We start from the raw sequence: 25,212 nt of genomic DNA, 5'->3' as shown, positions 1-25,212 counted from the left end.
CTTCCCCTGCTTTCACCAAAACTCTGGGCACTGGACTGCTTGTTCCCTGGCTCACCGCCTGGAGGAAGCAGAAAGGCTTCATTCTCTTACTTTCCCCAGCCCCCTCGGGGGTACACCCTGGCAAATATGGGGGTGAGGACAGAGAAGCTCAGTTCATTACTTCCTGCCCTGAACTTGGGCACCTTGATGATGCCTCTGCCCCACCTACTCAACCTGTTGTTACTGTTTTGGTGCCTCCTCTTCACCAGACCAAGCTTAATCCCCAACATCCAGCAAGTGCCCGGCACGTGGTAAAGGGATAGTGGCAGAAATGGACGCAAGGTCATGGCTAGGCTCCACGAGGTGGGAGGGCAGTCCCTGACAGTCACGGATGTCTGGCGGGGCGCTCACTCCACCTCGCTGCCCCGCCTCTGAGGGCGTGGCCTTGCCCCGGACACCAGTCCTGGGGAGGGGGTGTGGTCAGGGCGGGGCGTGCCAGCCCCACCCCCGGAGGAGTCACGTAGCTCTGCGGCATCCGCAGCCTCATTTACCGGAGGGCGCCAGGGCTGCAGTCGCATTTGTTTGCCGATCAGAACCCGAGGTGTGCTTGTGGCTACGGCTGCTAACTGGCTGCGCACAGGTAAGGCCAGGCGAGGCAGGAGCCACTCACTCAACATCTCCGCTTCGTCTCCTTGGCTCTTCCCCTGCCATCCTCGTCCTGCTACCTGGGACTCCAGGATGTGCCCTTTCGACCCTTTCCTAACATCTTCGCTCCTTTCCGCATACTTGAAACCCCATGGCTCAACCTTTCCTGTTCTATCCCTCCTCAGCTCTCCCACCTGAACCTCAGCTTTTCCAATCCCACATCCTCCTCTACTTGTTGGATATTTCCTTGGAGTCTGCATCTCCTACCCAGAGCATTTCCTGCTCAGCCTGCTCCCTCTCCTCCTAGGCTAGGTCCTCTCTCCAGTTCTCCTGCCTTCTCTGCCCACTAGTTTAGATCTCTCCCGCTAACTGGTTAGCCTGCGTCACCATTACCTCCCCTCAGTCTCATCTCTCTCTCAGGCTCTCCACTCCTTTCAGCCTTGGTCCTCTGCCCTCCCGTCTGGGTGTCTGAGTTGTGGGGAATTGAAGTCTTCCTATTGCTATCCCTCCCGCCACGCAGGTGAAGTGCTCGCTGGGCACAGAGATGGCCCGGAGGTGTCACTAACCCCAGTCTCCACACACTAACGCAGCTGACCCCCTGGGCCCTCTTTCCTACAACACTGCAGCCCCACTGGGGCCAACCTCCGGTACTGGGTGGGAGTAGGCAATAGGCATAGGCAGGCAGGTTTGGAGTACAGAAAAGGAGAAGCTGCAGGAGCCTGTGACTGGTATTTGTGCCACTCCTACTCCCTACCTGTTCTTCCAACCTTTTCCTCTAGAAGCTGAGAGAAGAGGGTGGCAGTAAGTACTTTTGCCTCATTCTGAAGCCTTGGAAGTAAGTACACTTTCCCTAGGGGTCCTGTGGAGGATGAGAAAAGGGAAGCTGGAAAAGCCAGGGCTTCTGCCTACCTCAACAAGGGGCTAAGTTCAGTGAAAGAAGGGTTGGCATCCTCGATTGGGCAGCAGATTCATCAGAAGACCTGTGGCTTCAGGGTTGCTCACCTCCCCACCCCCACCCTGCATCTTTCCCCAGGGCTGGGAAGGGTGCCTACCAGGGACAAAAGGAGATGTGGGAACTGGAGCCCTAAGCTTGCTAGCTGTCAGAAGGATTGGTGCCACTTGATGCCCAGGACTCATGCCAAGGACTGCTGCCCTGTTCCCAGCCCCTTGCTTGATGGGGGAGGCCATTTGGCCCATCTGGCCAGGAGAGGCAGCAGAGGAGGTAGTGGGTGAGGTCTGGCTTTTTTATCTTGTCTCCACTCCAGGGAGCTGTCACCATGCCTCACTCGTACCCAGCCCTTTCTGCTGAGCAGAAGAAGGAATTGTCTGACATTGCCCTCCGGATTGTAGCCCCGGGCAAAGGCATTCTGGCTGCGGATGAGTCTGTAGGTAAGTGGACATCTGTAGCCAGGTAGGGTACAGGTGGCTAGGGGACCCTGGGGATGTTCTCACTGCCTTTCTTTGTTTGCCCCCAGGCAGCATGGCCAAGCGGCTGAGCCAAATTGGGGTGGAGAACACAGAGGAGAACCGCCGGCTGTACCGCCAGGTCCTGTTCAGTGCTGATGATCGTGTGAAAAAGTGCATTGGAGGTGTTATTTTCTTTCATGAGACCCTCTACCAGAAAGATGATAATGGTGTTCCCTTCGTCCGAACCATCCAGGATAAGGGCATCGTCGTGGGCATCAAGGTGCAGCCCCTGGCCCTGCTCTGAATGGAAGCTGGGTGTGAAAATAAGCTTGTGTAGGAGGGGTAGCAAGGAGAATCCTGCCTGGATTCGACCCTCTGCTTGTTCTTCCCCTACAGGTTGACAAGGGTGTGGTGCCTCTAGCTGGGACTGATGGAGAAACCACCACTCAAGGTATAGGATGGGTGGGCTTGAGGACCAAAGCGGTGTTAGATAGTTGATGCTGGTAAAAGAGGGGCAGAGTAATGAGGTTAGCACTGTGCTTGCAGGACTGGATGGGCTCTCAGAACGCTGTGCCCAGTATAAGAAGGATGGTGCTGACTTTGCCAAGTGGCGCTGTGTGCTGAAAATCAGTGAGCGCACGCCCTCTGCACTTGCCATTCTGGAGAATGCCAATGTGCTGGCCCGTTATGCCAGTATCTGCCAGCAGGTGTGTGTTGGGAGGGTGGTGAGCTAGGTGCCCTGTATGCCTGGTGGGGAGAGAGTTACAGGGCTTTCTTCATCTGCCCTACTGCCCCTCCCAAGCATCTCTGCTCTTGCCTGCAGAATGGCATTGTGCCTATTGTGGAACCTGAAATATTGCCTGATGGAGACCATGACCTCAAACGTTGTCAGTATGTTACAGAGAAGGTGAGTCCACACCTGGGCACACAAACATACTGCAGGGACAGCTCGGCAGGAGTGTGTGTTCCCCAGAGCCCCCAGCTTAGATCCAGGCACACTTTCCCCTAGCACTTTTTCACTTGATCCTGGCACAGGCCTGTGATCTGAGCCTTTACTGAGCCCTCACAGTCTGTGCCCATCTACCCCTAGATAGGGAGCATCAAGCAGTAACCAGTGGGGGCCCAGACCCTTAGTAAACCTCCTCTAATCCCCACCCAGGTCTTGGCTGCTGTGTACAAGGCCCTGAGTGACCATCATGTATACCTGGAGGGGACCCTGCTCAAGCCCAACATGGTGACCCCTGGCCATGCCTGTCCTATCAAGTATACCCCAGAGGAGATTGCCATGGCAACTGTCACTGCCCTGCGTCGCACTGTGCCCCCAGCTGTCCCAGGTACTACCCAGCTCCCTAACCTGCTCCTATCCCTAAGGCTCATCTTCAGGTCCTTCTTGTGGCCTTCAGGGGTTCCCTATCCTGGAAAAATTGGGAGTCACCAGTCAGTTTGTCTTCTTTCCTCCACACTAGGAGTGACCTTCCTGTCTGGGGGTCAGAGCGAAGAGGAGGCATCACTCAACCTCAATGCCATCAACCGCTGCCCCCTTCCCCGGCCCTGGGCGCTTACCTTCTCCTATGGGCGTGCCCTGCAAGCCTCTGCACTCAATGCCTGGCGAGGGCAACGGGACAATGCTGGGGCTGCCACTGAGGAGTTCATCAAGCGGGCTGAGGTTGGGAGCTACAGTTGGTGGTGGGTGGGGCAGCACCCAGAGGCTATAGCCTGGGCAGGGCTTGGCACCTGCGGGCTGGCTCAGCCTGCTTACTCCATGCTCCCTTTTGCAGGTAAATGGGCTTGCAGCCCAGGGCAAGTATGAAGGCAGTGGAGAAGATGGTGGAGCAGCAGCACAGTCCCTCTACATTGCCAACCATGCCTACTGAGTATCTACTCCATACCACAGCCCTTGGCCCAGCCATCTGCACCCACTTTTGCTTGTAGTCATGGCCAGGGCCAAATAGCTATGCAGAGCAGAGATGCCTTCACCTGGGACCAACCTGGCTTCCTTTCTCTTCTCCCTCCCCCTCTCCATTGCTGCACCTGGGACCATAGGATGGGAGGATAGGGAGCCCCTCATGACTGAGGGCAGAAGAAATTGCTAGAAGTCAGAGCAGGATGGCTGGGTCTCCCCCTACCTCTGCCAGCTCCCACAATTTTCCCATGATGGGGTAGCTTCTCCTTGGGCTCTCCTTCTTGCTTGCCCTGTCTCCTGGGATCAGAGAGTAGTACAGAAGCCCTGACTCATGCCTTGAGTACATACCATACAGCAAATAAATGGTAGCAAAACATGCTACTTTGCCTGTCTGTTTTACACATCAAATTCCCACCTCCCAGTTTCTGATCTCTGCTAATTCTATCTCTGGGCCCTGTGACTCTGGGGGTGGAGAGGGTAGGATTTGAGTTTTACTCGGCTTCAAGTTTATGGAGGAAGGCACATGCAGTCCCCATCCCCAGCTCAGGCTCTTGCTCTCTTGATGTCCAAGTCTGGAGTGGGGCAATGAGGAAGATTGCAAGTCTTCTAGGGACTGCCACATCAGTGGCACTGGGCTGCAGCTACAGAAGGATGGAGTGAGGCCAGACTGGTAACTCCTGAAGGCAGATTTGTGCAAGGCTTAAAGCAGGGAGGCAGCAGGACAGGCTGGGATAAGAGTGGGTGGGAGAGTCTCTCCCATCTCGCAGTGTTGAGCCCAACTGGGACCTGACACGTTCCACTAGGGGGAGCCACACCAGTAAGCGCTAGCGAGCACCTGGACTCCTGCCCAAAGAGGAAAACCCAGGCTCTGCGGGCTGCCAGGGCTGAGCAGGGCATCTAGGAGGTTGCCAAGGGCTATGGCCCATTCTCATTCGGGGTAGAAGCGGGCACAAAGGGAGCCAATTTGAGGGTCTGGGTAAGGACAGCTCTGGTGAGGCCTCATGCTGAACTTTGATCACTGGGCTGGGTTGTGAGGTAGGCTGAGAACCTGGGTTTAGGCAGATAAAAAGATGAGAGAACAAGCTGCGTGTGCTCTGTGTCAACTGGGGAGGCTACAAATGCTCCATCCTGTGTGGCCTGACATAATAACAGAAATAGCTTGCACATAGCACCAACCATGTTCTAATCACTTTATATGTATTCACACATTTCATACAACTCTATAAAGAAGGTACTATTACTATCATCCCTATTTTAATAGAGAAAACAGGCGCAGAGAGGCACAGAACGATCTTCTCACGATCACTCACTTTATAAGCGATGAAGCCAGGATTTGAACCGCAGTGATCAGCATCTAGAGTCCAGGCTCATGACTTCAAGATTTTTAAGTGAAGTATCCTGAGTTTTCCAAGTTGGAAATGAATTAAAACGTATTTTAAGATAGCGAGAGAGCCAATTGTGCTAAAACATAGTAGCTTGCTACCTCCGTGTTTGAGGCTTGAGGAGAGGGCACCCCAAGAGGAGCTCTACGATAAGGATAGTAAGACCGTGACAGCTGATGTTTGAGGGCTTTCCATGTGCCAGGCTCCTTACAAGAACGGCCTCATTTATCTAAATATCACCATTTTCAGATGAGACAATTGAGCCTCGGAGCTGCCTGTAGTTGCCCAGCTAATATTTAGGGACTGCAGAGGTCGCGCTCTTGATTGAGGAACTAGGAGTGTGTTCTACAGGGAAGCGGGGGACTTCGTTCCAACAGCGCCGAAACCCGAGCGCCCCATCTGCAGCCCCTCCGCGGCTGCGTGACTTCCTTTTAGATCCCCAGCGAAGCTCCCAGCGGAACCCGCCCACCCCGCCGGCGAGTCTGGAGTAGCGCTCGCGATTGGCCCCGATCACCGCCGCGGTCCCGCCCCATCTTTGCGGAGGTTCCGATTGGGTGAGGCTCACGAAGCTCCGCCCCTCGGTGGCCGGAGCAGCCGGAAGCTAGCATGGCTGTCGCCGGGCCCGCGGCTACAGACCTAGGTGCGGTGGGCTTCGGGTGGGACCCTGCAGCTAGCTGATGGCAAGGGAGGAATAGCAGGGGTGGGGATTGTGGTGTGCGAGAGGTCCCGCGGACGGGGGGCTCGGGGGTCTTTTCAGAAGGGATTCCCTTCAGGCTTGGGCCGGGTGCCTTCATTGGGAACGGAGATCCCAATGAACGCGGGCCCGTAGAGGTCGGTGGTTGGGGCTTCTCCGCGTCGGAGATAGGGCCGGTACCCTAGCCCGTTTCCAACGCCTCAGTCGGTTCCCCATGCCCTCAGAGGTGGTCCGGGGCAAGCGCGCCGCCCTCTTCTTCGCTGCGGTGGCCATCGTGCTGGGGCTGCCTCTCTGGTGGAAGACCACGGAGACCTACCGGGCTTCGTTGCCTTACTCCCAGATCAGTGGACTGAATGCCCTGCAGGTGAGACTGCCGTGCGGGAGGGTCGGAGGACAGCCTCCCGGTAAGGTGGAAACTCAGTGATGGCCCTGATGCTCCTTCCTATAGCTCCGCCTCATGGTGCCTGTCACTGTCGTGTTTGCGCGGGAGTCAGTGCCCCTGGACGACCAGGAGAAGCTGCCCTTCACCGTTGTGCATGAAAGAGAGATTCCTCTGAAATGTGAGTTCCTGGGGGTCAGGGCTGCCTTTCACGTGTGAGCTCAGTTCAGAGCTAAGTTGGGTGGGAGGAGCGTGGGTGTACCATAAAGGCAGTTAAAAACTATTAAAAGACCTCTCTGAATGAACAGTGTGTTTGGTCAGAAAAAAACTACTTTCAAATTGACGGTCACTAAATAGCAATTTTACTCATAAGATAGTTAGGCTACCTAATCGGAAGCAGTTGATGCCCATCAGGGTATAGGGGAGGAGGTGGGATGTAGTGGAAAGAACACAGAGTTTGAAATTAAATTGGATTTGCATATAGGCCCTATTTAGTTTATTTGTTTATTAGTTTTTGAGACGGAGCCTCGCTCTGTCGCCCAGGCTGGAGTGCAGTGGTGCCATCTCAGCTCACTGCAACCTCCGCCTCCCGGGTTCAAGTGATTCTCCTGCCTCAGCCACCGGAATAGCTGGGATTACAGGCGCGCGACACCACGCCCAACCAATTTTTGTATTTTTAGTAGAGATGGAGTTTTGCCATGTTGGCCATGCTGCTCTCGAACTCCTGACTTCAGGTGATCCGCCCGCCTCGGCCTCCCAGAGTGTTGGGATTACAGGCGTGAGCCACCGTGCCCAGCCCCTATTCAGTTTAACATTGAACACTTTACTGGGGTACTTTTTTTAGGTACCAGGAATTTAGGAATTAATAAGAAATTGATAATGGTTTCAAGACATTCATAGGTAGGGGAGAAAGATAAAATAAATTACAGTAGAAGTATACAAGAAACAGGGATTGCACTTAATAAAGAGTATTAACCAACTGGGAGGAAAGAAAGGCAGAGAAAGTTTTGAGAGATATAATTCTTAAGTCGGATTTTTAAAGGATGTGTGGGAATTCAGGTTAAATGGGAAAGGGAGGGAGAGAATTTCAGGTAGAGTGAATAGCATGAGATAGTATAAGGATAGCTAATAGTTATTGCTCATTGTGTGCCAGAAACTAGGTGAAGCACTTTATATGTGTTGCCTCATTTAATCCTTTCAAATGATATGATCCCCATTTTATAAATGAAGAAACTGAGGCTTAGAGAATTTAACTTGTCCAAGATCACACAGCTAGTAAGAGATGGAACTGGGATTTAAATCCAGGCCTGACTGATTCCAGTGTTCAAGCTTTTAACCAACAAACTATACTCCTGGGTGAATCAGCATATTGGGGTACCTATGAGCAGTTTTGCCTTACTGGAATGTGTAGTGAAAGACTGGGAATGACTGGAGATTTGGGCTGAGTCTAGAGCATGAGGCACCTGTGTGCCATTTACTTTTTAGTTTTTTAGCCTTGGTGAAAACATTTTTTTTTTTTTTTTTTTTTTTCGAGAACGGGTCTCTCTTTGTTGCCCAGGCTGGAGTATGGTGGCACGATCAGGGCCCACTGCAGCCTTGATCTATTGGGCTCAAGTGATCCTCCCACCTCAGCCCACCTGCCTCAGTAGCTGGGACTACAGCCACACACAATCACACCCAGCTGATTTGTTTTGGTATTTTTAGTAGAGACAGGGTTTTGCCATGTTGCCCAGGCTGGTCTCGAGCTCCTGGGCTCAAGTGATCGGCCTCCCAAAGTGCTGGGATTACAAGTGAGAGTCACCACACCTGGCTGGTTAAAACATTTTTTTTTCTTTTAAATCATATTTTGTATGGTTCAGCCTCTGTACACACACACACTTCTTGTTTTCTTTCTTTTTTCTTTTTTTTTTTTGAGATGGAGTTTCGCTCTTGTTGCCCAGGCTGGAGTGCAATGGCACAATCTTGGCTCACTGCAACGTCTGCCTCCTGGGTTCAAACGATTCTCCTACCTCAGCCTCTGGAGTAGCTGGGATTACAGGTGCCTGCCACCACGCCCAGCTAATTTTTTGTAATTTTAGTCGATACAGGGTTTCACCATGTTGGCTAGGCTAGGCTGGTCTCGAACTCCTGACCTCAGGTGATCCATCTGCCTCAGCCTCCCAAAGTGCTGGGATTACAGGTGTGAGCCACCACGCACAGCCAAACTTCTTGTTTTCTAAACAAAAATTGGACTATCCCTCACTAGTTTGAAATTTGATTGTTTTCAGTTTATCATGGATTTCTTCATATTTGATGACACAGTGTTCAGTAATATGGGTATAGTGTAAACGTATAGTATAGGCAATGAATTTAAAGGGTGACCAAGAGTATGGAATTTGGGATCAGAGAGCTGGATTCAAGCCTCATTCTGCCACTTATTTATGTAAATTTGAGTAAGGGAGTAAGGTTGTTAACTTCTCTAAACCTTGGTTTCCTCATCTGTTAGCCAGAAGTAGTAATAGGGTTGTTCATTTATTCAACAAGTATTTATTGTGTACCTATGTCAGATACAGTGCTAGTTACTAGAGATATAGCAGTGAAAAAAACAGACAAGACGACGATAAAAAAGACAAAGCCGGATGTGGTGGCTCACGCCTGTAATCCCAGCACTTTGGGAGGCCAAGTCACTTGAGATCAGGAGTTCAAGACCAGCCCGGCTAACATGGTGAAACCCCATCTCTACTAAAAATACAAAAATTAGCCAGGCATGGTGGTGGGTGCCTGTAATCCCAGCTACTTGGGAGGCTGAGGCAGGAGAATCGCTTGAACCTGTGGGGCGGAAGTAGCAGTGAGTCAAGATCCCACCACTGCACTCTAGCCTTGGTGACACAGACTACATCTCAAAAAAAATAAAGAAAAAAAAGAAAAAAGACAAGTAAGTCAAATGTATGTTAGATGGTGATAGAAGAAAAATAGAGGAGGACAGGAGGAGAGGGAATTTTCTTGAGGAATGGGAGGGGATTGCAGTTTTAGATTGGGTGGACAAGGGAGGTCTCATTGAAAAGATGACATTTGAGTAAATACCTAAAAGGCAAGGGAATAGACTGTGCAGATATCTGGGGGAAGAGCATCTTGGCAGAGGGAAAAGCAAGTCTAAGATCCTGAGTTAAGAGCAAGTGTTGTGCCTTTCAGGAGCAGTGAGAATCTCCTTGTGGCTTCACTGGGTTGAATGAGGAAGAGAGAAAGAGGAAATGAAATAAAACCAGAACAGTAGAAGGGGGCTGAATCACTTAGGGCCTGGTAGGTCATTGTGAGAATTTGCATTCTAGGCTTTTATTCTAGATAAGAAGGGAAGCCATTGAAGGTTTTTTGTTTCTTTTTTTTTTTTTTTTTTTTGAGACGGAGTCTCGCTCTGTCGCCCAGGCTGGAGTGCAGTGGCCGGATCTCAGCTCACTGCAAGCTCCGCCTCCCGGGTTCACGCCATTCTCCGGCCTCAGCCTCCCGAGTAGCTGGGACTACAGGCGCCCGCCACCTCGCCCGGCTAGTTTTTTGTATTTCTTAGTAGAGACGGGGTTTCACCGTGTTATCCAGGATGGTCTCGATCTCCTGACCTCGTGATCCACCCGTCTCGGCCTCCCAAAGTGCTGGGATTACAGGCTTGAGCCACCGCGCCCGGCTTTTGTTTCTTTTTTAAACGTGACTACCATTATCATACCTAAGTTAGCAGTGATTCCTTAATATCACCTAATTCTCAGTCTGTATTTAGATCTCTCCAGTTATCTCCGAGGTATCCTTTCACAGATGGTTTATTCCATCAGGATCAATAAGTTGCATTTGTCTTTTTGTCACTTTTATTTTATGTCAGCTCCCCCCACCCTACCCCCATACATTTCTTTCACACCATTGATTTGCTGGAGAAACCAGGTCATTTGTTTTATAGAACATCTCACATTTGGGATTTGGGAAGTAGCTTCCTCACAGTTTAATTTAACTCATTCCTCTAGCATCCATATTTCTTATAAACTGTTAGTTAGATCTAGAGGTTTGATTAAAGCCAGGTTCAATTTTTTGGATGAGAATACATTATAGGTGGTGCAGTGTACTTCCTATTGTGTTGTATCCTGTAGCACTTAATGGCTAGCCCTGTTCCATTTTGGGTGATGCAAAGATTATGTAGTGAGTTCAGGTATTGTCAGCCTAATCTCTATATTTTAGAGTTTCTCATCAACCTTTTACATGATATTTTTAGCATCTATTTGATCATGGAATCCATTTCATTAGCAGTCACAAGATAGTGCTTTTTTAAATTTTTATGTTTTTTAGAGACAAGGTCTCACTCTGTCACGCAGACTACAGTTCAGTGGCTCAATCATTGCTTACTGCAGCCTTGAAATCCTAGGCTCAATCAGTCCTCCCACCTCAGCCTCCCAAGTAGCTAGGACTACTGGTGTGTGGCCAGGCACAGTGGCTCATGTCTGTAATCCCAGAACTTTGGGAGGCCAAGGCGGGGGATCATTTGAGGTCAGGAGTTTCAGACCAGCCTGGCAACGTAGTGAAACCTCGTCTCCACTAAAAATACAAAAATTTGCTGGGTGTGGTGGTGTGCGGCTGTAGTCCCAGCTACTCCGGAGTCCAAGACAGGAGAATTGCTTGAACCTAGGAGGCGGAGGTTGCATTGAGCCAAGATTGCGCCACTGCATTCCAGCCTGGGAGACAGAGCGGGACTCTGTCTCAAAAAAACAAAAAAAAGTAGGCTGGGCGCGGTGGCTCATGCCTGTAATCCCAGCACTTTGGGAGGCTGAGGCGGGCAAATCACTTGAGGTCAGGAGTTCAAGACCAGCCTGCTCAACATGGGAAAACCCTGTCTCTACTAAAAATACAAAAATTAGCTGGGTATGGTGGCACATGCCTGTAATCCCAGCTACTTGGGAGGCTGAGGTAGAAGAATTGCTTGAAACAGAGAGGCGGATGTTGCAGTGAGCCAGGATCCCGCTGCTGTTCTCCAGTCTGGGCAACAGAGCCAGAGCCAGATAAAAAAAAAAAAAAAAAAAAAAAAAAAAAAAAAAAAAAGTAGAGAAGGGGTCCTTTCTTTTTTTTTTGTTTTTGTTTTTGAGATAGGGTCTGACACTCAGGCTGAAGTGCAGTGGCCCAATCATAGCTCACTGTAACCTTGAACTCCTGGGTTCAAGTGGTCCTCTTACCTCAGGCTCGCAAGTAGCTGGGACTATAAGAATGTGCCACTGTGCCCAGCTAATTTTTTATTTTATTTATTTATTTATTTTTTGAGACAGGGTCTCACTCTGTCACACAGGCTGGAGTGCAGTGGTGCGATCACAGCTCATTGCATCCTCCGCCTCCCGGGTTCAAGTGATTCTCCTGCCTCAGCCTCCTGAGTAGCTGGGATTATAGGCGCACAGCCACCATGCCCGGCTAATTTTTGTAATTTTAGTAGAGATGGGGTTTCACCATGTTGGCCAGGCTGGTCTTGAACTCCTGGCCTCAAGCAGTCTGCCTGCCTTGGCCTCCTCAAGTGCTGGGATTACAAGCGTGAGCCACTGCACCTGTCCCCAGCTAATTTTTAAATTTTTTTGTAGAGACAGGGTCTCACTATGTTCCCCGAGCTGGTCTCAAACTCCTGGGCTTAACCAATTTTCCCACCTCGGACCCTAAAGTGCTGGAATTACAGGCATCAGCCACCACACCCGGCCAAATTAGTGACTTTTAGAATTCTGTCATTTCTTCTTCCTGAAAGAAATATATGACCTGGAATTCTTTTATAAAGAAAAGAGGAACTTTTTCAATAAATTTTAGGTTTAGCTTGTCAAGTTTCAGAAGGCAAAAAAATCCCTTCGGGATTGCCTTACACGTATAGATTAATTTGGGGAGAGTTGGCATCTTTATAATATTTAGTCTTTATAATATGACATCTTTATAATATTCATCTGGGGCCTTGTATGCTTTTCCATTTTATTCAGATATTTTATGTCCTTCAGTAAAGTCTTTGAAGTTTTCTTCTTATAGTTTTATACATTTATTCCTGGGTATTTTTATACTTTCATTGTTAATGTGATTGAGGTTTTTTTTTTTTTTTTTTTTTTTGAGACGGAGTCTCGCCCTGTCGCCCAGACTGGAGTGCAGTGGCCGGATCTCAGCTCACTGCAAGCTCCGCCTCCCGGGTTCCCGCCATTCTCCTGCCTCAGCCTCCCGAGTAGCTGGGACTACAGGCGCCTGCCACCTCGCCCGGCTAGTTTTTTGTATTTTTTAGTAGAGACGGGGTTTCACCGTGTTAGCCAGGATGGTCTCGATCTCCTGACCTCGTGATCCGCCCGTCTCGGCCTCCCAAAGTGCTGGGATTACAGGCTTGAGCCACCGCGCCCGGCCCAGTTACTAGTTCTAATAGTTTTTCAGTTGGTTCTCTTTGATTTTCTTGAGAAATAATTATGCTACTTCAAAGCAGCCATTTTATCTGTTTCTTTCCGATAGTTACAAGTTTTCTTTCTCTTTCTTCACATATTACATTGGTAAAGAACTTCAGAAAGAACAATACTGAATAACAATGAGAATAGAGGAGATAGCAGGCATCCTTGTTTTATTACTAACTTTATAGAATTATGTTTAATGTTTTGTCATTAACTGTGTAGTTTTTTGTTTTTAATTTTTTTTGAGACAAGGTCTGGTTCTATTGCCCTGGCTAGAGTGCAGTGGTATGATCTCAGGTCACTGCAACCTCTGCCTCCCAGGCTCAAGTCATCCTTCCACCTCACCCTCCTAAGTAGTTGGGACTACAGGCGTGCACTACCATACCTGGCTTTTTTTTGTTTGTTTTTTTTTAAGATGGAGTTTCGCTCTTGTTGCCCAGGCTGGAGTGCAATGGTGTGATCTTGGCTCACTGCAGCCTCCACCTTCTGGGTTCAAGCGATTCTCCTGCCTAAGCTTCCCGAGTAGCTACCACCACACCCAGCTAATTTTTTGTATTTTTAGTAGAGATGGGGTTTCATCATGTTGGCCAGGCTGGTCTCGAACTCCTGACATCAGGTGATCCACCCGCCTTGGCCTCCCAAAGTGCTGGGATTATAGGTGTGAGCCACCATGTCTGGCACATACCTGGCTAATTTTTGTATTTTTGTAGAGATGGGGCTTCGTTATGTTGCCCAGGCTGATCTCCATCATGAGATCGAGGGATCCGCCCACCTCAACCTCCCAAAGTGCTGGGATTACAAGCATGAGCCACCGTGCCCAGCCTGTGTGTTTTGTTTTTTATCAGGAATGTTCACTGAATTTAATTATTTTGGGGCAGTGATTGGAATGGCCATATGGTTTTTCTCCTTTTGCCTATTAATGTAATGACTATTGAAATAGATTTCCCAGTGGGAAGACACTTCAAGCTGAAGGACCAGTGTGTGCAGAGGTGAAGGCAAGAGCTGGGGCAGATGGGAGAAACGGGTGTCATGTGTTTGATATCATCTATGCAGAAATCATTAGAGTTGGCTGCAGCTGTTTGGTCTTTTTCTGTAAACAGCCATCTTGCTGTCCTCAGATGCTGGACAGTGTTAGGTCTGGGAAGGTGAGCAGAGGCCTGATGCTTGCCCTACTTCTTAACCCTCCTAGACAAAATGAAAATCAAATGCCGTTTCCAGAAGGCCTATCGGAGGGCTTTGGACCATGAGGAGGAGGCCCTGTCATCGGGCAGTGTACAAGGTATGGGAAGGGATGAGCACACCATTTTAATGTGAAGCTCTCTTTTTCCTTCTGATCTCTAAGTGCATAGTTCCCATACTTTGACTTCCCTCCAAAACCTCTCTGGGAATGCTGAGAATGAGGAACTGTAGGATTCAGCCCAGTCCACTGAGGGGCCAGAGAGGTTGATTGGCTTACCCAAGCCTGACCACTGTGTCAGCTGAATGTGAGTGAAGGGGTAGGTTAGGCATTCTCTGGGGCTGGGGGGAGATGGAATGGTGTTTTGCTCTTGGTGTACCACCTGTTCTTGTCCCCAGAGGCAGAAGCCATGTTAGATGAGCCTCAGGAGCAAGCGGAGGGCTCCCTGACTGTGTATGTGATCTCTGAACACTCCTCACTTCTTCCCCAGGTAGGGTAACAGAGAGGTTGCAACTTTGCCTTATCCCTTCAACTCGATGACTCCTGGGTCACCTCCTTCTTGCATCATTGCTACCCATTTCTTCCATTTGCTACAGAAAAGTCTCCATTTTTTTTTTTTTTGAGATGGAGTCTTGCTCTGTTGCCCAGGCTGGAGTGCAGTGGCAGGATCTCGGCTCACTGCAGTCTCCGCCTCCCAGGTTCAAGTGATTCTCCTGCCTCAACCTCCTGAGTGCCTGGGATTACAGGCATGTGCCACCATGCCCGGCTAATTTTTATATTTTTTGTAGAGATGGGGTTTCACCATGTTAGTCAGACTGGTCTCAAACTCCTGACCTTGTGATCCACCTGCCTCAGCCTCCCAAAGTGCAGAGATTACAGGCGTGAACTGCACCCAGCCTCCACATATTTTTAATAAAGAATGCTGGCTGGGTCTGGTGGCTCACACTGTAATCCCAGGACTTTGGGAGGCTGAGGCGGGCAGTTTGCTTGAACTCAGGGGTTCAAGACCAGCCTAGGCAACATGGCAAAACCCTATCTCTACAAAAAATAAAAAAAGCTGGATGTGGTAGTCCCAGTTACTTTTGGAGGCTGAGGTGGGGGGATCGCTTGAGCCTGGGAGGTGGAGGTTGCAGTGAGCTAATATCATGCCACTGCACTCCCCATCTCTACTAACAATACAAGAATTGGCCAGCCATGGTGGCGCGTACCTGTAATCCCAGCACTTTGGGGGGCTGAGGTGGGTGGATCACCTGAGGTCAGGAGTTCGAGATTAGCCTGGTCAACATGGTGAAACCCCATTTCTACGAAAAACACAAAAATTAGCCGGGCATGGTGGTGGGTGCCTGTAGTTCCAGCTACTCGGGAGGCTGAGGCAGGAGAATCACTTGAACCCAGGAGGCGGAGGTTGCAGTGAGCCGAGATAGTGCCACTGCACTCCAGCCTGGGCGACAGAGTGAGACTCTGTCTCAAAACAAATTTATAATCAAACATTTAATTTTTATAAAAAGACTAAAGAAAATGTTAATGAACATCCCCATCCCCACCCCCAACTCACAAACTGCAGTGCAGTAGCACAGTGTGTACTTCCATGGTTATATTCCATTCCCTTTCAGCCCAAGGCAACCAGATTTTGTGTGTGTAATTTTCTTGCTTTTCCTTAGAGTTTGATCACATATGTTGTATCTCTGTAAACAGTGTATTTAATTTTACATTTTTGAATTTATATAAATGGTGGAATATAGCACATGTTCCTCTGCCACTTTTATTTTGTTCAACATTTATAGTTGAGAGAATCATCCATAATTATATAGTTGAATCTATGTATCATTGTATAAACATAAACGTAATTTATCCATTCTACTGCTCATGGACATTTGGATTATTTCTATGTTTTACTGCTAGAAATAATGCTATTGTGAATACTTGTTTCTTTGCCATGTGCCATTTTTATATCAGACTCTCCAGTTGTCAGTTTATTCTGCTTTTCTTGCTCAGTATGCCATCTCTGAGTTTCCATTTCACCATTTGACCAGCCCCCAAAGAGTTAGATGCTGCCTGGACCCACGTCTACTGGGAAAGAGAAGGGAATGGAAACAAATGAAAACAGTCAACATATACTCATAGCTCAGAAATGCTGAATTAATAGCTCATGAATCTCAAGAGAGGTGCAAACCTGTTGGTCACTGGCAAAGGGGCAGATTCGGAATAACAGGAGCCAGGGTGCTTTTCGGCTTTCTTTTTTTTTTTTTTTTTTTTTTTTTTTTTGAGACGGAGTCTCGCTCTGTCGCCCAGGCTGGAGTGCAGTGGCGCAATCTCGGCTCACCGCAAGCTCCGCCTCCCGGGTTCACGCCATTCTCCTGCCTCAGCCTCCCGAGTAGCTGGGACTACAGGCGCCCACAACCGCGCCCGGCTAATTTTTTGTATTTTTTAGTAGAGAAGGGGTTTCACCGTGGTCTCGATCTCCTGACCTTGTGATCCGCCCGCCTCGGCCTCCCAAAGTGCTGGGATTACAGGCGTGAGCCACCGCGCCCGGCCCTTTTCTGCTTTCTTTTCTGAGCCGTGGACATTCTGTCCCTTGCTCACTCCCACAGGACATGATGAGCTACATTGGGCCCAAGAGGACAGCAGTGGTACGGGGGATAATGCACCGGGAGGCCTTTAACATCATTGGCCGCCGCATAGTCCAGGTGGCCCAGGCCATGTCTTTGACTGAGGACGTGCTTGCTGCTGCTCTGGCTGACCACCTTCCAGAGGACAAGTGGAGCGCTGAGAAGAGGCGGCCTCTGAAGTCCAGCTTGGGTAGGGCACCAGGCTTTGCTACAGGAAGGGAGAGGAAATGAATTACGTGGGGCAGGAGGGAAATCTGCAGGCCAGCTTCTTTCTCCTTTCTTCTCTAGTCTCATTTTTTTTCTTATTTATTTTATGTTATTATTATTATTATTTTATTTATTTATTTATTTTTGAGACGGAGTCTTGCTCTGTTGCCTGGGCTGGAGTGCAGTGGCTCAATATAGGCTCACTGCAAGCTCCACCTCCCGGGTTCACGCCATTCTCCTGCCTCAGCCTCCTAGGTAGCTTGGACTACAGGCTCCCGGCTAATTTTTTTGTATTTTTAGTAGAGACGGGGTTTCACTGTGTTAGCCAGGGTGGTCTTGATCTCCTGACCTCATGGTCTGCCCACCTCGACCTCCCAAAGTGCTGGGATTACAGGCATGAGCCACCGCACCTGGCCTATTTTTTTTTTGTTTGTTTGAGACAGAGTCTTGGTCTGTTGCCTAGACTGGAGTGCAGTGGCGCGATCTTGGCTCACCACAACCTCTGCTTGCCAGGTTCAAGTGATTCTCACTCCTCAGCTTCCTGAGTAGGTGAGGCGCATGCCATCATGTCTGGCTAATTTTTTTATTTTTATTTTTATTTTTATATTTATTTATTTATTTATTTATTTATTTATTTATTTATTTATTTATTTTTGAGACGGAGTCTCGCTCTGTCACCCAGGCTGGAGTGCAGTGGCCGGATCTCAGCTCACTGCAAGCTCCGCCTCCCGGGTTTACACCATTCTCCTGCCTCAGCCTCCCGAGTAGCTGGGACTACTCGGACAGGCGCCTGCCACCTCGCCCGGCTAGTTTTTTGTATTTTTTAGTAGAGACGGAGTTTCACCGGGTTAGCCAGGATGGTCTCGATCTCCTGACCTCGTGATCTGCCCGTCTCGGCCTCCCAAAGTGCTGGGATTACAGGCTTGAGCCACCGCACCTGGCCTCTTTTTATTTTTTATTTTTTGAGATGGAGCCTCCTGTCATCCAGGCTGGAGTGCAGTGACGCGATCTTGTCTCACTGCAACCTCTGCATCCTGGGTTCAAGCGATTCCCCTGCCCCAGCCCCCTGAACAGTTGGGATTACAGGCGCCCACTACCACACTCAGCTAATTTTTGTATTTTTAGTAGAGACGGGGTTTCACCATGTTGACCAGGCTGGTCTTGAACTCCTGACCTCAAGTGATCTGCCTGCCTCGGCCTCCCAAGGTGCTGGGATTATAGCGTGAGCCACTACGCCCGGCTGATACTTGTATTTTTAGTAGAGATGGGGTTTCTCCATGATAGCCAGGCTGGTCTTGAACTCCTGGCCTCAAGTGATCTGTCTGCCTCAGTCTCCCAAGGTGCCGGGATTACAGACGTGAGCCACAGTGCCCGGCAGCTTTTTCTTACTCAGTGTTCCTCATCCCAGTTTTGGCCTCCTTTTGGTTCCATAATGGAAAGCAGCCCCATTCCAGAGGAGAAACAAGTTCAGCTCAGCCGGGAGTACAGGCGACCCCTCTTCACAAGAGTCTCTGACTTCCCTGACTTCTGTTTCTGTAGGCTATGAGATCACCTTCAGTTTACTCAACCCAGACCCCAAGTCCCATGACGTCCACTGGGACATTGAGGGAGCTGTGCGGCGCTATGTGCAACCTTTCCTGAATGCCCTCAGTGCCGCTGGCAACTTCTCTGTGGACTCTCAGGTGAGACCGGGAGCAAGTTGAGGAGTCCTTTTCAGCGTCCATACATATTTACAAGTGCAGTCCGTTCCTCCATCTCTTAGAGCTTGCTGATTTGCTAGGAATTTCCTGTGTGTATATGTATGTGAGTGTCATAAAGGTGGGTACTGGGGGTGTGTGTGTGCCCTCATCTGTGTCCATCCATCCATTGAGGGCAGATTCTAGTGTCTCTACCTCCTTGGCATTCGGTTGAGGGAATTTGTCCGTGCTTGTTAACAAACCACCTTCCTATGGCTCCCTCTAGACCTGTACTCACCAGTTGTGCTTAAATGTTAATGATGTTAATGCCATGACCCATGCTTTTTTTTTTTTTTTTTTTTGAGACAGAGTCTTGTTCTATTGCCAGGCTGCTGGAGTGCAGTGGCATGATCTCAGCTCACTGCAACCTCCGCCTCCCAGGTTCAAGTGATTCTCCTGACTCAGCCTCCTGAGTAGCTGGGATTACAGGTGCGTGCCACCATGCCCAGCTGATTTTGTATTTTTAGTAGAGACAGGGTTTCATCATGTTGGCCAGGATGGTCTCGATCTTTTGACCTCGTGATCCGCCTGCCTTGGCCTCCCAAAGTGAGAGGCCTGAGTGACGGAGCCCAGCAGAGCCATTCTTAAGGAATTTAGTTTTTAGAAAAAAAGCTTCCTGAAATTTGTTATTGTGGTAACAATAAAGATGTGAAGGGCCGGGTGCGGTGGCTCACGCCTGTAATCCCAGCACTTTGGGAGGCTGAGGCAGGCAGATCACGAGGTTAGGAGATTGAGACCATCCTGGCCAACATGATGAAACCCCATCTCTACAAACATGTAAAAATTAGCTGGGCATGGTGACGCACACCTGTAGTCCCAGCTTCTCGGGAGGCTGAGGCAGGAGAATCGCTTGAACCTAGGAGGCGGAGTTTGCAGTGAGCCAAGATCATACCACTGCACTCCAGCCTGGCAACAGAGTGAGACTCCGTCTCCAAAAAAAAAAAAAAAAGAAGAATGTAGCTTTCTGTATCATGCTGTGTCCTTGTAGAGAAAACACGTGGGAGAAATTTTTATCAGGTCTTCCTAGTGGGAGTAATTGCTTCTGAATAACTGGCTTGATTTGATCTTGTAGACACTGAATTATGCTATTCTTTGTTTCTCTCTTAGTGTAGACTGTTAGGAAACCTGGTAAAATACGTGGTTTTTAAAGCATGTATTTAGTTTATTCACTTTACCCTTGGCTTTGCTATTTTCTTCTACAACTATTTTCTCTCAGCCCTGGTTTTGTCTCTTATATGTTGCCTTGTCCTGATTGTATCTTTTTTAAGGCTCCTCAAATCTTTTTTGGGAGAAAGTAGAATATAAATCTAAACAAAGTAACCACTCCCTCTTTCCTCTACAGATTCTTTACTATGCAATGTTGGGGGTGAACCCCCGCTTTGACTCAGCTTCCTCCAGCTACTATTTGGACATGCACAACCTCCCCCATGTCATCAACCCAGTGGAGTCCCGGCTGGGTGAGCACCTAAGGATGAGGGTCTTTCTTTTCTGCCAGGCTAGGGAGGGACCCTAACGGCTCAGCTGGGTGGGGGACGGGAGTTGGAGGTGGATTATATACAGTGACGGTTCCCAGGTTGGGTTGGTCTGAGGAGACTGCGGAGATTGAGGCTCCTTTTTTCCTCTTTTTGAGACAAGGCCTTGCTCTGTTGCCCAGTCTAAAGTGCAGTGGCACAGTCATGGCTCACTGCAGCCTCCAACTCCTGGACTCAAGTGGTCCTCCCACTTCAGCCTCTTGAGTAGCTAGAACTATAGGCATGTGCCACTACACTTGGCTAATTTTCAAAAATTTTTTTAGAGACAGGATCTCACTGTGTTGCCCATGCTGGTCTTGAACTCCCCTTGAGTGATCTTCCCACTCCAGCTCCCTAAAATGCTGGGATTATAGGCATGAGCCACCATGCCTGAGCCCTAGGTGATGCTTTTTCATGAGGCTCTGTTGATATCTCTATCTTCACACCTATCATATTCAAAAGCATTTATTAAACATGATTCCCAGCACTTTTTACAAATGAATGGCTAGACTGGGTCTATCTCCCTAAAAGCCATCTAGGAGAGAGGCTGTCACACACATAGGAAAGACAACAGCAAAAGTACTTGAGGGCAGGATTTGAATCAACAGTTCTGCTGATTGAGGTTGAATAACCTTGAAGCTAGTATTATAGTTTCATTTTTCGGGTGGAAACTAAGAAGAGGAAGTGTGACTAAGAACTGTAACACAGGCAAACCAAAGTAAGTATATCTAATTGTGGAATCTCAGACACCAGAGGCAGGCTAGTGTGGCCTGAGGATTGTTAGGGGGTGGCATGTGAGGCCTTAGAAAATTCCTCCGTTCATTTATTCATTCAGCAAACATTGACTGACAGTGCTGAGTAGAGAAGAGAAGGGCATTTCAGGCAAGGGGAACTGTGAGCTTAGATGCAGAAGAGTGAGAGAGCATAGACATTCAGGAAGCTCAGAGTAGTTTAGTGTGGCTGAAATGTGAGTGAGTGACCAAAGATGAAGCTGGTAAGGCAGACAGGAGCCAGATCATAAAGGACCATGTTAAGGAGTTTGAACTTTAACCTAATATGGGTGGCTAGCCATTGAAGGATATTAAGCGGGGAACTGACATAAGGTCAGATTTCTGGTTTGCATAAAACTATCTGTAGTAATATGGGTACATTGTGGGAGTGGCCAAGAAAGCTGTCTTAGACAGTCAAGGGGCCTTTGAGGAGGGAAAATCCAGGGGTGTTTTGGAGCTAAGGACTGTGTTTCCATCTGTGTGGCACATCTCGGGAGAGCATTCTGAAGCCCTTTACTAGAGACACCCTGGACAGGAGGATATCCTAGTGATTGTTAGTTGGGGAATCAGTCCCAGAGTGAGTGACCAGCAAGTTAGAGGGTGACCTGGGACTAAGGTCCAGGTCCAGCATGTTTTGATATTCTGCTTTCCCTTGTCTTTACACCACAGGATCCAGTGCTGCCTCCTTGTACCCTGTGCTCAACTTTCTACTCTACGTGCCTGAGCTTGCACACTCACCGCTGTACATTCAGGACAAGGATGGCGCTCCAGTGGCCACCAATGCCTTCCACAGTCCTCGCTGGGGTGGCATTATGGTAATTGTCACACTACGCAGACCCCAGAGCCCATGCTTCTAGGACAGGCAGGTGTCCCTGAAACTGTGTTCCTTCTGTTTTCCTTCTGGTGTCTTCCATGGCCCAGCCTGTGGGAGGGGCAGGCACCAGGGAGGTGAGGGTGCCATGTGCTCATTCCCCTCTTCTGCGGGCCTCACTTTTGTTTCTGCTAGTGTTTTCTATACTATGACCCTTTGCCCTTACCTGGGATCATTCTGTGTCCATCTTAGATCTTGGCCTTATTTGTGGGAGTCTTGCAAGGTTGGGAACCTTGTCTCCCTTGTTAGACTGGAAGTTTCTCATGGGGGAGAATTCTAAAATGGTATAAGAAAAGAATATGTTCTACAGGACTTTCAAGGGATTAATTGGGATAATGTATTTAATGCTCCCTGTAGTAGGTACTCAAAAAATATTAGCTATACCATGAGGTTTGTAGCTTCTAAAGAGCAGAGACTATGTCTTCCTTTTCTCTCCAGAGTGCCTAGGGCAGAGCTGTACATGGGCCTGGTATGATGTTATGGCAATCTCATTCCCCCTTTCAGGTATATAATGTCGACTCCAAAACCTATAATGCCTCAGTGCTGCCAGTGAGAGTCAAGGTGGACATGGTGCGAGTGATGGAGGTGTTCCTGGCACAGTTGCGGTGAGGTCCTGGATGATCCACTTGGGGACATAGTTTCCTTGGCTATAGAGGGGAGTTGCAAAGTGGAATCAAGTCTTACTTGGCAGGGATATCTTGGCTGTGCCTACAGCCCCAGGGACGTCTAAGGGATATCTAAGGGATATTTCTAGGGATCCCATCATCCTTCTTCTAAGGACTAGTAGGTAACAAAACTCTTTTTTTTTTTTTGAGACGGAGTCTCACTCTGTCGCCCAGACTGGAGTGCAATGGCGTGATCTTGGCTTACTGCACCCTCCGCCTCCCGGGTTCAAGCAGTTCTCTCCCTCAACCTCCCGAGTAGGTGGGACTACAGGCGCCTGCCACCACACCCGACTAATTTTTTGTATTTTTCGTAGAGAGACGGGGTTTCACCATCTTGGCCAGGCTGGTCTTGAACTCCTGACCTCATGATCCACCCACCCACCTTGGCCTCCCAAAGTACTGGGATTACAGGCGTGAGCCACTGTGCCTGGCCAACAAAACCAGTTTTAAGAAAAATAGACTCATGAATGTCAGGTCCATGGAGTGTGATTAGGGCTGCTTGAGAAAATAACTGTTAATTCTTGTGCTGCCTGATGGATTGAGAGTGACTGTCTGAGGCTCTATGTTGAGGAATCTAAGGCTGTATCTGGGCTCATTAGGAAAGAGTGTTCTTCTGATTGACTAGCGGTGTCTGTCACGGATGCAGGCTTAGAGAAGCACAGCACATGTGCCTTGGCAAAGGCAGTCCTGGATCATCCCTTAATGCTAAGTCCCATTGGCCCCATTTGTTCAAAGAGAGGGTAGAGAAGGTGAAAGGATTAAACTAAGTTAGTGTTATCAGAAGTATTTTAGCCATGGAACTTTTTTTTAAAAAACAAGATCTTGGAAGTCTAATGTAGAAACAGGTAAAAGCAGAAACACCGGTTGAAGCAGGGTTTGGGGCCAATTTGCTTGGTGTTGCCACTTATGCCCCAAGACCCTGAGGTACTTCCCTTTAACCCCTATGGTTCTGGGTAAGATTGAAAATCACTGGTTTAGGACAGGTATTTGAGAAATCTTAGCCATCATCTCCCACCCTGTGGTCTCAGCCACCTTGATCTTACTCCGATGTTCCTACAGGTTGCTCTTTGGGATTGCTCAGCCCCAGCTGCCTCCAAAATGCCTGCTTTCAGGGCCTAAGAGTGAAGGGCTAATGACCTGGGAGCTAGACCGGCTGCTCTGGGCTCGGTCAGTGGAGAATCTGGCCACAGCCACCACCACCCTCACCTCCCTGGCACAGCTTCTGGGCAAGATCAGCAACATTGTCATTAAGGACGATGTGGCATCTGAGGTAAGTGGGCAGGGGATGGATTCTGCAGCTTGGGACTGGAGTAGTCAGAGAGGGCCAGAGTGTGGTGAGACCAGAGAGCCTGTGAAGTCCACACCGTGACTTCACAGGCTCTCTGGTCTCACCACACTCTTCATCTTTAGTGTCCCAGCCTTCCTCTAGACAGCAGTACCAGCCCCCCAGCAGGAGTGCAGATGACAGTGCGAGGTTTCAAGCTGACCCTAGGAAAATAAACCATATCCCTTTAGACAGACTTCCATAGATCCTGGATGAACTCCAGGCATCTTCCTCGATAGATGGAAAGCACAGTAAGGCCCAGCACCCTTTCCACCAATGCCTGGGACTTACTGGTATACCCTCTTGTCCCTTCTGCTTCCTAGGTATACAGGGCTGTAGCTGCAGTCCAGAAGTCAGCAGAAGAGTTGGCCTCTGGGCACCTGGCATCTGCCTTTGTCGCCAGCCAGGAAGCTGTGACGTCCTCTGAGCGTGCCTTTTTTGACCCGTCACTCCTCCACCTCCTTTATTTCCCTGATGACCAGAAATTTGCCATCTACATCCCACTCTTCCTGCCTATGGCTGTGCCCATCCTCCTGTCCCTGGTCAAGATCTTCCTGGAGACCCACAAGTCCTGGAAAAAGCCTGAGAAGACAGACTGAGCAGGGCAGCTCCTCCACAGGAAGCCTTCCTTTTTGGCCAAGGTGGGCGGTGTTAGATTGAGAGGCACGTACATGGGGCCTGCCGGAATGACTTAAATATTTGTCTCCAGTCTCCACTATTGGCTTTCCAGCAACCAAAGTACAACACTCCAAGATGGGTTCATCTTTTCTTCCTTTCCCATTCCCCTGGCTCAGTCCTCCTCCACCACCAGGGGCCCCAAAAGGCACATCATCTGGGTCTCCTTATCTTGTTTGATAAGGCTGCTCCCTGTCTCCCTCTGTGGCATGGACTGTTTGTTCTTTTGCCCTATTTCTCAACATAGCACACTCATGCACTGAGAGGAGGGAGCATTATGGGAAAGTCCCTCCCTTCCACTCTTCTCTCTAACCCCTGTGGGAGAGCCCTAGTCCCTGCCGTCATGAAGGGGTCAGGCATTGGTCACCTCTGGGACCTTCTCCCTCACTCCCCTCCCTCCTAGCTAGCTTTGTCTGTCAGGTACAGTCTGGTGGAAGTCCAGGAGGCAGCAGCTCAGGACGTGGTGTTGGGGGTGTGTGTGTGTGTGTGAGTCAGAGGTTCCAGAAGGTTCCAGATTTGGAATCAGAGAGTCCTGAATTCAAATCCTTGTTTTTGCACTTATTGTCTGGAGAGCTTTGGATAAGCTGTTGAATATCTCTGAGCCTCAGTTTTTCATTCATTCAAATGGCACTGATGATGTCTCCCTTACAAGGTGGTTGTGAGGATTAAATGTGATCAGCATGTAACATGTCTAGTGTATATTAGGCTCTTAATAAACACTGGCTGAATATGAATTGGAATGATACAAAGTCTGAGCTCTACTCTTTCTGCATTCACTGGTAAGTAACAGTTTCCTGGTGTTTGTCCTCCTGTGCCCACAGGTCCACTTTGCTTCCACGTGGCCATGTGCCTTTCCTAGCTGGATTGCCCAAGGCTGTTA

At 49.1% G+C, this 25,212-nt stretch overlaps 4 protein-coding genes across 10 annotated transcripts in view; all 4 read left to right on the top strand.

The window, feature by feature from the left end:
* Positions 1 to 160: 160 nt before the first annotated feature.
* ALDOC (aldolase, fructose-bisphosphate C) lies at positions 161 to 4,310 on the top strand. Of its 5 annotated transcripts, none has more exons than XM_050763215.1 (10): positions 489 to 619; positions 1,404 to 1,425; positions 1,890 to 2,013; positions 2,100 to 2,311; positions 2,428 to 2,482; positions 2,578 to 2,738; positions 2,855 to 2,938; positions 3,191 to 3,365; positions 3,498 to 3,697; positions 3,810 to 4,310. In XM_050763215.1, exons 3-10 carry the CDS (start codon positions 1,902 to 1,904, stop codon positions 3,903 to 3,905), a joined length of 1,095 nt encoding a protein of 364 aa, XP_050619172.1. In that variant the 5' UTR covers positions 489 to 619; positions 1,404 to 1,425; positions 1,890 to 1,901; the 3' UTR covers positions 3,906 to 4,310. The 5 variants fall into 5 exon arrangements, with proteins under 5 accessions (XP_050619170.1, XP_050619172.1, XP_050619171.1 ...); XM_050763214.1 differs by having other exon boundaries at positions 1,404 to 1,459; XM_050763217.1 differs by having other exon boundaries at positions 521 to 619; positions 1,407 to 1,425.
* A 1,015-nt stretch (positions 4,311 to 5,325) lies between these two features.
* PIGS (phosphatidylinositol glycan anchor biosynthesis class S) lies at positions 5,326 to 25,077 on the top strand. Of its 3 annotated transcripts, XM_050763203.1 has the most exons (12): positions 5,326 to 5,956; positions 6,235 to 6,374; positions 6,459 to 6,570; positions 13,977 to 14,066; positions 14,363 to 14,454; positions 16,556 to 16,763; positions 18,320 to 18,462; positions 19,859 to 19,973; positions 21,467 to 21,612; positions 22,173 to 22,273; positions 23,393 to 23,603; positions 23,981 to 25,077. In XM_050763203.1, exons 1-12 carry the CDS (start codon positions 5,923 to 5,925, stop codon positions 24,254 to 24,256), a joined length of 1,668 nt encoding a protein of 555 aa, XP_050619160.1. In that variant the 5' UTR covers positions 5,326 to 5,922; the 3' UTR covers positions 24,257 to 25,077. The 3 variants fall into 3 exon arrangements, with proteins under 3 accessions (XP_050619160.1, XP_050619161.1, XP_050619162.1); XM_050763204.1 differs by lacking the exon at positions 6,235 to 6,374 and having other exon boundaries at positions 5,890 to 5,956; XM_050763205.1 differs by lacking the exons at positions 5,326 to 5,956; positions 6,235 to 6,374 and having other exon boundaries at positions 6,493 to 6,570; positions 13,906 to 14,066.
* IFT20 (intraflagellar transport 20) overlaps positions 10,862 to 25,212 on the top strand; it is a 245,198-nt gene continuing 230,847 nt past the window's right edge. Inside the window, exon 1 of the mRNA XM_050763253.1 lies at positions 10,862 to 10,878. The gene's annotated coding sequence lies outside the window, so the exon portion shown is untranslated. The remainder of the gene's footprint in view (positions 10,879 to 25,212) is intronic.
* Positions 14,310 to 25,212, top strand: part of POLDIP2 (DNA polymerase delta interacting protein 2) — a 222,000-nt gene continuing 211,097 nt past the window's right edge. Inside the window, exon 1 of the mRNA XM_050763230.1 lies at positions 14,310 to 14,313. The gene's annotated coding sequence lies outside the window, so the exon portion shown is untranslated. The remainder of the gene's footprint in view (positions 14,314 to 25,212) is intronic.

This window comes from Macaca thibetana, chromosome 16 (genome assembly GCF_024542745.1).
Source record: "Macaca thibetana thibetana isolate TM-01 chromosome 16, ASM2454274v1, whole genome shotgun sequence".
Taxonomy (NCBI): Eukaryota; Metazoa; Chordata; class Mammalia; order Primates; family Cercopithecidae; genus Macaca; species Macaca thibetana.
Note: the sequence above shows the minus strand (reverse complement) of the source record. Positions and strands in the feature narration are given on the sequence as shown.